The following is a 10880-nucleotide window of genomic DNA, read 5'->3' on the forward strand; positions in this document are numbered from 1 at the left end:
GTACACGGCAATGTAATATTCCGTAGTTAGGCAACTTGTATTACGGGTAGGACTCTCTGTATGAACCCTAGATTCGGGCGCCTATATAAGCCGGATCCCGGGAGCCCTGAGGAGCTCTCGAGCTAGAAGCGAGACAACCACAACTCATTGTAACAACGCGAAAGCGCCCATATAATTCCAGACAAGCAGCAGTAGGCCCTGTCTTCGAGCAGGTGTTCCGAAGCTGGGTAAATCGCGTACAACCGTCCCGAGGACTCTCCGCCCTATGGCCCCCACTTCCTCTCCCCCTCGTGAGGATCCCTCCTTCGAGATACCGTCGAATAGGCAACGACAGAATGAAACCATGTTCAAAATAAGCAGGACAACTCTACTACTTTTCTAGAAAGTAAAACAAAACCCAATCAAAGAGTGTGAAGATATAAACCACCAACCAAACTTTTTTTTTTGAAACAAGGCAAAGATTTTCCATTTTCATTGATTAAGAAGAAAGGTTTTAGAGGTCTTACAAACCACAACTTGACTAAGATGTAAAGTCGAAATACAAATAAAAGTCTACTCTCGCGGCATTACAATACTTAACGCGCTTTAGCCCCCGTAACGCTCCAAAGAGCAACTTCTTTGATTTTCGAAACAACCATGTTCAAAATTGAGGCATCGCTCTGGAAAACGCGAGCATTTCTCTCTTTCCATGTCTCCCAAGAGACCAACATAACAAGCGATTTCATGGCCTTCTTAGAGGGCCCTTGCTTGTGAATTCCTTCATTCCACCAATCTTTGACGTTACACATAGTGTGCCAACTAGTTGGATCAACATCATGGAGAGCTAACCAATCCTTCACCTTTGACCATACCCTAGTTGTGAAAGAACACTTGAAGAGAAGGTGAGAGGCGGTCTCATTAGCACGATTACAAAGCTTGCATGTACCGCAATTTTGACATCCTCTTCTTTCGAGTCTATCCATCGTCCAAACTCTATTTTGAATAATCAACCATGCGAAGATCTTGCATTTAGGAGGGGCTTCCAAACTAGAGAAGGCATTGATGATTTGGGATGTTCCAAAAAATTGCATGGAGTAGGCCGACTTTGAAGAGTAGCATCCATCATTTGTGAGTATCCAAAAAATTGAATCCGGAATGTTGGTTGTAAATGGATGGGTTGGAGCATTTTCCAAAGGTTGGCAAATTGCACAATGTGATCCATGGAAAGACCATCTTGAGTGTTAACTTGTGTTACCCAAAAGCCATCATCCAAGGCTTTGCAAACGGTGCAATTCTTCCTTTTTGATATTTCATAGATGAGGTGGGTGATATCTTTGGGCCGCCTTCCATTAAGCCAAGGAGCCTCCCAAAAGAGGGCTTTCTCGCCATTGCCAACGTTGACCCTTGTGGTCGCCGCAAAAAGGTCCTTATCTTGTGGAGTGCAAGGAGTGCCTAGGCCAACCCAAGGTTTTTGTCTCATCATTCCACTCATGCCAATGCCAACTCATACGAAGAGCCGAAGCAAATTTTGTGAGGTTGAGGATCCCAAGTCCTCCATAATCTTTAGGCTTGCACACCATTTTCCGATTAACCTTGCATTTTTCTCCGGTAACCTTGTCACAAGCCGCCCATAGAAAGGCTCTTCTAATGCTATCAATCTTCATGAGGACCTCAATCGGGACGTTTAGGACGGTGATGTAGTAGATGGCGATACTAGTGAGAACCGACTTTACAAGGGTTGCGCGGCCAATGAACTATCAAGACACATAAAAACAAATAGACACAAAGACTACGACCTACTACTACTAGACTTTCCAGGAGTTTTACTTTTTTGAGTTTTTCACCAGGAGGGGATGAAGATGGACATCATGCATATATCCTCCTTCTTACGGTATTCCAGACATGCTTTTGTGCAAAAATCTCCTCCACAAGTTGTGCCATTCCCCTAACCCCTGTAATAGAAGCTTCCGTAGTCCGTTTTTCTGCACTTTTTCCCATTGGTTAGTAAGATGACAAGAAAATAGAATGAAATTAGTAGGATCCCCATGCCAGATTCTTTGAAAGCAAGATTTATTTATCGTTTTTCAAACAACCCAGACAATAGAAATAGGTCCTACCATAACAGCTTTCCTATCTCTACCTGAACAAGCATCGAACCAATCACGATAGAGATCACCAAAGCCAGAAGGTATGGAGTTGATACCCAACGCCACACTAAACACATTCCAAATATAATTTGCAAGAGGGCACAAAAAGAACAAGTGTTCCCGAGTTTCACGATCATTGCAAAGCTCAAACAGTTCTACTCTTTTCCACCCCCTTTTCAGCAAGTTTTCGTTGGTCAAAATTCTATTTCTGATCACCAACCAACAAAAAACTTTGATCCTCAAAAGTAATTTGAGGGTCCATAGAACTTTACAAGGAAAATTAGCATTCTTGGCTATTAGAAAAGAATACATCGATTTTACGGAAAATACACCAGATTTAGTTAACAACCAAGAGTTCATCAATCAAGCTAACCTGACTACAACTCTCCACTAATTTGCTCCACATCACTTTGGTTTCATCTCTTACAAACCTTCTAAATTTTAAGTAAGAAAGACATCTAGTAAAGATTTCATTCACTCTGACATTATGGCTATAAAAAAAATTATACAAGCGAGGGAACCTTTGACACGGAGGTTGGACTATATGAAAAACATGAAATAGATCTTGGTTTCAAAAGAATTGGACATGGTGATCCAAAGTGTTTTTTCTTTGTCCTACTTGAATGAATGAGCGGCACTGCAGAAAAACGCCCTACGGAGCCTCCTGCATTGGTGAGCCAGTACAATGGCGAAGATGGCACATGAAGTTTAGTCACTGTCGCGGTTGGGGTCCTGACATCCTGAGGCTCAGCGGCCGTTGGGTGTGATATCTTCATGATGATGCTACTGCCTCGTTATATTATGCTTGTAGATGCGTTTTGGGAAAAAAATTAATGGTCTTGTTTCGTCAGTTTGCTTATGGCGTTGCTATTTCTTTAGATGAGATGGTGTTGGTAAAGTCTGGAGGTTCCATCCAGCTTTGCGTAAATGTTGTAACAGGAGAAAAAACACGAGAGTTCTCAATTTCAGCAATGAAATTGGGTCCGTGTGACCGTGTGGCCCTTTTCTTCTGGAAAAAGAAAAGTCCAAACCACAAAACCTGACGCAGACCGCGATGGAAGTGCCGCGCTTGTGCTTCCCAAACAATTTCTCAAGGATGAGATAGTTTCGCAGCTGCATCGATCAAAAATTATAGGAATCTTGGAATATACCAAGCTTCCTATAACAGCTTTCAGTTTAGCTAGCTAGCAAACCAAGGATCAGAGGCGGCAGCGGCAGCGGCAGCTAACAGCGACGCCTGCATGGTGCCACCACACTCGAGTGCAGGACAGGGCCAAGTGCGAGACAGTGCAGATAAGGAGGATGAGGCGGTGCATCTGCATGCGGCCGCGACGGCCTGGCCGGAGGCGGGGACAGGACAGCGACGGGGTTCCCAGCCAGACCCCGGCACCGGCACCGGCAGTCGCGCGACAGAAAAGCGGTGAGGCGTCCTACGTCCAGCGCTGCCGCCGCATCATTTCAGACACGACCCTGCATCACCTTCCCTACTCGATCGAGCTGCCGCCGCTTCGCAGTCCGATTCACTCTCCACCGTGTGTGTGTGGGTGGGTGTGCCTAGACGGATGGATTGCGGATAGGTAGGGGGCTGGGCCGACGAGACGCCCGGCCGGCCGGCCGGCCACTGGCGTCCGCGATCCTGGCCGAGGAATCAGGGTTGATCCTCGATCCAGCTCTGTTCATCCGAGAAGTGACTGCTGACGATCGACGGATTGGAGAACCCAGCCTGAAATTCAAAACCGCGCCGAGGAGAAAATTCAAAAAAATTGCGTGTCCCGACGGATGAAATTGTTGAATAGCGAACAGTAGCTTGTCAGTCTTTATCAAAAAAAAAGTAGCAGGCGAGTACATGAAACTCCACATCTTCGAGTCTTCGACCTACTACAGATAACATACATGTATCCATTTTCCTCTCTGCCATGTGAATTGCCACAGCAGCTTTGGCGACCAAAACACACACACAGGATATGCCCATCGATGTTCAAGCTTCCACCGGCGGAAAAGGCAGCGGTGCTCCGCGGCAGCCAGCAGAATTATCCCAGGAGGGCCTGACGCGCACGCACACGACGGCGGTCGGGAGCCGGCAGGGACATCGGTCGTCATTGCCGGCGCAGCACCTGGCCCATGATGCTGCCGGAATCCTATCCACGGAGTTTGCCCCATTCATCATCTGCGTCCTTCACAGCACATCAGACAAACAAAATGTGTGTATACAGCAATGCCATCTACTCATCTGCATCTTGTTTGGCTCTCGGAAACCAGACACCGTGCTGATGACTGTCGCACTGCTGCGAGTTGACTTGGGGGAATGGAATCATATCCTCCCTTCCGTGAACGCCGCGAAGTGGTAAAATCTCGGATAAATTTTGCATGTTTCCTACTCTTCAGCGGTGGTCAAGCCGTACGTCCCCTACAGCTACTCTGGGAGCCTTGCTTGTCCTCTAGCATTTCGTCCTCGGCCGTGCTGGGCATCAGATCACACGGTTTGGCGCCAAGCCCATGCTCTTGCAAAGTTGCAATGCCAAGCTTTCTAGTTCCGGATTCGCCATAATTAAAAGAAAAGTCCACCATTTTTTTCGAGGGAAGAAAAGTCCACCACTATTTGTTTATTTCATGGATTTCGCTCCATACTGTTTTAGTGTAGGCATGAAAAGACACATAATCAAGAAAACAAAATTTTCAGCAAGGGCTTCAGGATGGCGGTGTCAAGCCTGAGCTGTGTTGTCTGTTCAGTGGATCTACACATACAGTTCAGCAATGCACATCATTCATTTCGTACGTCTTAAATGCAAAGCACTGTCGTCTCTGACCACTAAGCATAAGCATCATCTGATTACAACATCAACAACAAATTAGCTGTACAAGGCCAGCATCAGCGTGTGCAGTTTAGACAAACCACATAAAGACGACGGAATCTCACTCAGCAATGGGATTGAAAACGACTTGAGCACATCAAGGTCGAACAACGACAGGAATGTGGGCAGAGTTAACAAGCCACCGCCCATGTACAGATCCCTGAAGTTTTGGCTTTCGGTCGTGCACTAGATTGCTCATTTAGATCTCAGCAGATGCTATAGTGCCGTAGGAGAAATCTTTGTGAAGAGGATTATGGGGGCCAGGCTAGCCACCCTGCCCAGATGCCCTTTTGTGGGAGGGATAGCCTCGGCCATGTCTTCTTGAACCCGACAAGTGCTTTCATGCTTCATGGATTTCCTAGGATCAACTTGGTTTTCCGTGATGATAAACTGAAACAGTTACATGGCTCATGGCTCATGTTCTGCTGGCAGGGTGAAATATTTGTGTGCATGGTGGGAGTACAATTTCCACAACCTGCAGTCCTGCAGCATGCCAAGTCATTTCTCAATGGAGTTGTACCAGCATAAGGATAAACTGAAACAGTTGATGAATCGGCACCTTCTTTCAATTCTCGACGACGCTTAATTGGCTGTCTCCATGGCCTCTCCGCAACTGGCGCGGTCACGCTCCGCTTGTTTCTTCTTCCGTTACTCCAGCCACCGACGAGGTAGGGCTGGGCAATGGTGACGGCTCACCTTAATGCCATCCTCCTATCCGCCTCATTGATGGATCTAGGAGTAAGGGAATAATCTTTCTTCAGAAAAGTATGGGAGAACTCCTACAGTGTTTCTACTGAAAGCAGACAGATATTCTGAATTCCTGACACCAAGCGAGTGACAACAGAACGAGAAGACATGAAAGTGACATGCAACATTCTTTCCTAATTCTTAGTATTACTCTACCTACTGTTTGTATACACGACAACTTCCAAAAAAGGGTACATGGAATATGATTTATCACAAGACCTGAATCAACTAATGTTTCTTAGTCCCAAGAAAATTAATGTGTTCATCTAAAAGATGAATGAACTGATGTCTTCTATAATGATGACTAGAGTTAAGTATAAAGAAAATATTCATAGATAATAAATAAAAGCAATCATACAAAGTAAAAAAAAAGAACATGAAATTAGGTGAGGCCTCTAAAAGGAACGGATCTCTTTAACCTAGTTACAAAAAGAAATGCAACTAAGTGTTCTTGCCATCTCAATCAGAATTGTAATAAAGAACCAGCTTTATGATAACACATCATGTCTGATGATAGGTTTCAAGAAAGAGTAAGCCAAGTTCTTTTCATTTAGTAGGTCAATCAGAATTATAATAAAGAACCAGCTTTATGATAACACATCATGTCTGATGATAGGTTTCAAGAAAGAGTAAGCCAAGTTCTTTTCATTTAGTAGGCTGACTGCTCACTTTCCCCCCCTCCCCTCCTCTCTCATTCCCACCTTGAGAGTCGCCTCTCCCGCCGGCTCCCCTCTCCCCCTCCTCCGGCGGCCTCGCCGGCCAGAGTGACTGGGAGAGGGAGGTCAGACCCCATGTATTTCAGTAGTTTAGGTTTAGTTGTTGTTTCCCTAGTGGAGTATGCCGATGGGATGTTGGTCGCTGACACATCCGAGTTGGCATCTGCCGGCTGGCGGTGGTCCTGCTCCTCGCCATGGAGCTCCAGAGGTCGGAGCCAGAGGTGGAAAGGAGCATGTCTGCAGCATCCCTGTTCAATAAACTCGAAGTGCAGCCTCCAGATCTGGAGGTCAAGGTCGATGTGGTGCCGATTCTCGGTGACTGCTTTTTCTTCGGTGGTGTTTGTGCAGCTCTACTCCTTCTGGTCCACCGTGGTGGCGTTAGGAAGAAGAGAAGTGTGTCCGATGCGAGGTGGAGGTGGTCAGGCGAGATAGCGGAGTCTGCAACTCCTGCAGCAGCTTCCAAGTGACGGCGTCGGCCATATGGATGGCCCTGCTGCCCTCGAGCTGAACATTTACTCGAGTTTCTTCTTCCTCCTTCAGAGGATCTTCGGTGGCTTCAATGTGGCCGCGCAAATCCAAGCTTCCAAAAGTGGTGTTGTCCCCGGTGGAGGCAAGGATGGCCGTGTCTGGAATCCCAGCTTCATCGGCGGCAAGCATCGAACCAATCGCGTTTCTGCGATGTCTTTTAGGGTTCTTAGTGCAAGAAATCGGTACTATGTTGTAATTTTTCTTTTCTTCGAGGTCCTTCCTGTAAAAGTTTGCACACCGCTGTACTAATGCAGATTCCTGGCCCTTCCGGACCTTATCCGTTAAAAAAAAGTTCTTATCATCTGAAGATAAGTATTTCATATATTTGACTGTTGGGACAGAATTTCCTTATATGCAGGTGCAGCTGTTTCGTCTGGTCTCTCAAAATGCGTTCTTTGCTATATATATGCAAGCATGCTATGAGAAATGTTATAGATAAGTTCTGATAGTTTGACAAGCCAGAAAAATATGACTCCAAATTGAGCAGACACAAAAAGAATCTATTACCTATTGCTGATTGTGCTAAAAAAAACGAGGTAGTGTCTGGGAACTGTGAAACTATTTTATGTATTATAAAACCAAATGCTGAGTATCACATCAGTCTCACAGAATTGTTGATTAAACTATACTACTAATCATGTAGGCAAATGGATGTAAAAGGTTTTATCTGACCTTAGACCTCGAAACAACCACACTGATCATGTGTCGTCAATCCTCATCTATATAAACATTTGACGACATAGCACATGTGTTCATGAGCCCTTAACACCTCTACACCAATAAAAGGTAACAAAAAATACAATAAGAATTAGACCTGGAGTGGAATGTTACATACAAAAAGAAGCAATATCACTTACATGATCAGGGTACTAAATGCCAGTTTTGACAGCAAGTGCATTCAATATGGGTAGATAATAAAGCTCATTACTCTTCCGCAGTGCTCTAACAAGCACACGATAAACATCAGTGTCTGGGAATACACCAACAGATAACATAATTGGGATGACCATAATGGCTTCTCTAGGAAACTCCCATTTACAAAGTCGATTGATTGCAGCACTGAAGTCTTCAATAGAAGCCTCAAATCCTTCATCTATAAGCTTACCAATTAATGAAATGGCCTCATAAGGCATTCCTTTTGCACACTGAGCTTTGATTAGTGTTGTGTATGCAAACTTTCTCAACTCAATGCCCTTTTCTCTGAGGGAATCCAACAACATTTCTGCTTGAATAACTTTTCCCTTCATGCACAGCACATTAATAAGCAAGTTATAAGTAACCGGTGTCGGCACTACACCACAGCATACCATACGGTCGTATATGTGGAAGGACATCCGTATGTCCTGTGCTTCACAAAAGCCTTGTATAAGGTTATTGTAAATTATTGGGTCAGCAATAACACCTTCTACGTGCATATTATCCAGAAAATGAATAGCATCATGGAATCTGAGCTGCTTGCAAAGTCCTTTAATAATAACACTGTAAGTTACAGCATTTGGCTTGATCCCTTCTTCAACCATTTCGTAGAAAAGACTGAGCACAGTGTTAACTTCTCCAGCTTCAGAGAGTGCATCCATAAAGGTGGTATATGTCACCATTGTTGGACGCAGACTACTTATCTGAATAGCCCTAAAATAGCTCTCTGCAGCTTGTAAATCCCCAAATTTACAGTAGCCATAAAGAAGAGAATTACAAGTGATAATGGTCGGCAACATACCAGCTACGACAATCTGATCATACAGACAAACAGCATTACCAATATCACCAATCTTTGCATAACCATCAATAACTACATTGTAGAGTACTACATCACCTGGCTGATATCTGCTAGCTACATTTTCCAAATACCATCTTGCTTCAACTAACAGCCCTTTCTTGCAAAGTCCTAGAAGAATAGATGAATGGTTCAGTGAGGTTGGCAGCACCTTCTGAGAATAGCACATAACATCACAAACTTGAAGCGCCCTTTCAATTTCCCCTAGCTTGCAGTACCCATGGATGAGGATGGAATATGCAATAACATCCATATCCAGACCAATGCCATGTATCTCACCAAGTAAGTTTTCAACCTCATAGACCAAACCCTTTCTGAAGAGAGCATTGATAAGGATGCTGTATGTGACAATGTTCAACTGCAGCCCTTGGTCTAGGATGTCCTTCCTTATTTTCATCCCTTCTTCGACATCACCACTTTCACAGTGACCAGCAATAAGTATTGTATAAGTAACAAGATCAGGTTCAATGCCTTGGCATCTCATAAACTGAATTATTTTCGGAATTTCTCTTGTCAAACCAAGCAAGCGGTAACCATTAATAAGGCTGTTGTATGTGACAGTCTCTAGTTTCATTCCTTCTTCTGTCACCCTCTCAAAAAGATCCACTGCTTCATCTATGGAACCCACTTTACACAGACCATGTATAAGAGTAGAATAGGTATACCTGTCAGGGTTCAATCCGTACTTCAACATCAGACATAAAAACGATTTTGCAGGCTGAATAAACCCCCAATTACATAACGCGGACATCAGAATGTTAAAGGACATTCCCAATGGTTTAAACCTCCCCCGGGCCCTTGCTTCCTGAAGGAAAGATAAAGCCTCTCCAACTTTATCTTGCTTGCAGAGACCATCGATGAGAATACTATGTGAATATTCGCTGTGCGGGATGCCATCTGCCTCCATTTCTTCAAAAAGCTGCAATGCCATGTCTGTCATCCTTAGGCCATGCAATAAACTATCATAGGTGGAAACCGAGATTTGCATGTTTAGGCTGTTCATTTTACTGAGAAGGTAGAGCGCATCATGAATCATCTGAGCTCTCGCGTAACTATTTGCTAGAGCATCCCATAAAACACTGATGGAATCATGCTCTCTGAATTCACTCGACAAAATGTCGCAGAGAGTGGCAGCAGATCCGGATCCTACAGTAGGAAATGCAATTCAATTAAATGTGGTAATTGTGAGCTTTAACTATTCACAGTTGCTTCACATGTTACAACAAAATGTAATAAAAATGCCACAATTACAGCTACAGTATAGTGTAAAAGACATATGGAATAATTTCGAAGTGTGCGAATGATGATAGTATCCATTTTATAGTGTTATCAAAATTACCGATGTCATTTCTATGGCTCCTGGCACTTATCACCATCGATTTCCAACAAACATGTCATGGACATTGCTAATTACTGTACAAAATTTCATAGCAAGCTCACCTTGTTCATTGACCATCTGCGCCAAGCTGTCGCGCATCTCCCGCCACCTCCTCTGCCCTATCAGTTCATGGCAGAGCCTGACCCGCGCGGCAATCGATGCCTTCCTCTCGAACTCTGCCCTGTCTTCCCCAAACCTAGGCAACAGTCCTACCCGGTCATAACGAGGAGCTAGCAGTGCGTCCCTAGCAATAACCACATCCTCTTCGGAATCCGTTGACGCCGACGCCGCCGCGGAGGGGTAGGAGGATACCGGTCTGCGCGGAGGTGCGGAAGGTAGCGGGGGGCGGCGCTGGAGGTGGGGCAGGAGAAGGTGGAGGGGAAGGCGCGGTCGGAAGCGCATCCGATTGGGCAAGGTCTCATGGCGGGGGCGCGCGTGGCGGGCTACGGTTTGGAGGGTGCCGAGCTAGCCACGGCGGCGTTGAACATGGGAGGAGGCTTGCCGGCGGCGGCGGCGGCGCGGCGGCTGCGTGTGGTCGGGTTTAAGCGAAGGGCTTTACCCTTTCGATTGAGTAGGAGACGGCAGAGGGGAAGCGGGCCGAGTGGGTGTGAACTCAACTTCGCGTTTCAGTTCCATACTGGCCCTGCAGCTGCTGGGCCTCTCTACCCCGGTGGTCTGGAACTCTGCATGTGCTTTTATCACTGGGTTTGGATTCGCTCAAAGAAAAAATGAGGTTTCCAATTTGCATCCCCTTAAAAT

General features: G+C 45.3%; 1 protein-coding gene across 3 annotated transcripts; it reads right to left on the minus strand.

Moving 5' to 3' along the window:
* Positions 1–5441: 5441 nt before the first annotated feature.
* Positions 5442–10523, minus strand: LOC124708589 (putative pentatricopeptide repeat-containing protein At1g13630). 3 transcript variants are annotated; one of them, XM_047240272.1, is made up of 6 exons: positions 10184–10523; positions 8687–9889; positions 7827–8617; positions 7642–7740; positions 5538–5710; positions 5446–5461 (listed from the first exon to the last, which is right to left on the minus strand). In XM_047240272.1, exons 1-3 carry the CDS (start codon positions 10521–10523, stop codon positions 7839–7841), a joined length of 2322 nt encoding a protein of 773 aa, XP_047096228.1. In that variant the 3' UTR covers positions 5446–5461; positions 5538–5710; positions 7642–7740; positions 7827–7838. The 3 variants fall into 3 exon arrangements, with proteins under 3 accessions (XP_047096227.1, XP_047096228.1, XP_047096226.1); XM_047240271.1 differs by having other exon boundaries at positions 5442–5453; positions 7827–9889; XM_047240270.1 differs by having other exon boundaries at positions 7827–9889.
* Positions 10524–10880: the final 357 nt, after the last annotated feature.

This window comes from Lolium rigidum, chromosome 4 (assembly GCF_022539505.1).
Source record: "Lolium rigidum isolate FL_2022 chromosome 4, APGP_CSIRO_Lrig_0.1, whole genome shotgun sequence".
Lineage (NCBI taxonomy): Eukaryota > Viridiplantae > Streptophyta > Magnoliopsida > Poales > Poaceae > Lolium > Lolium rigidum.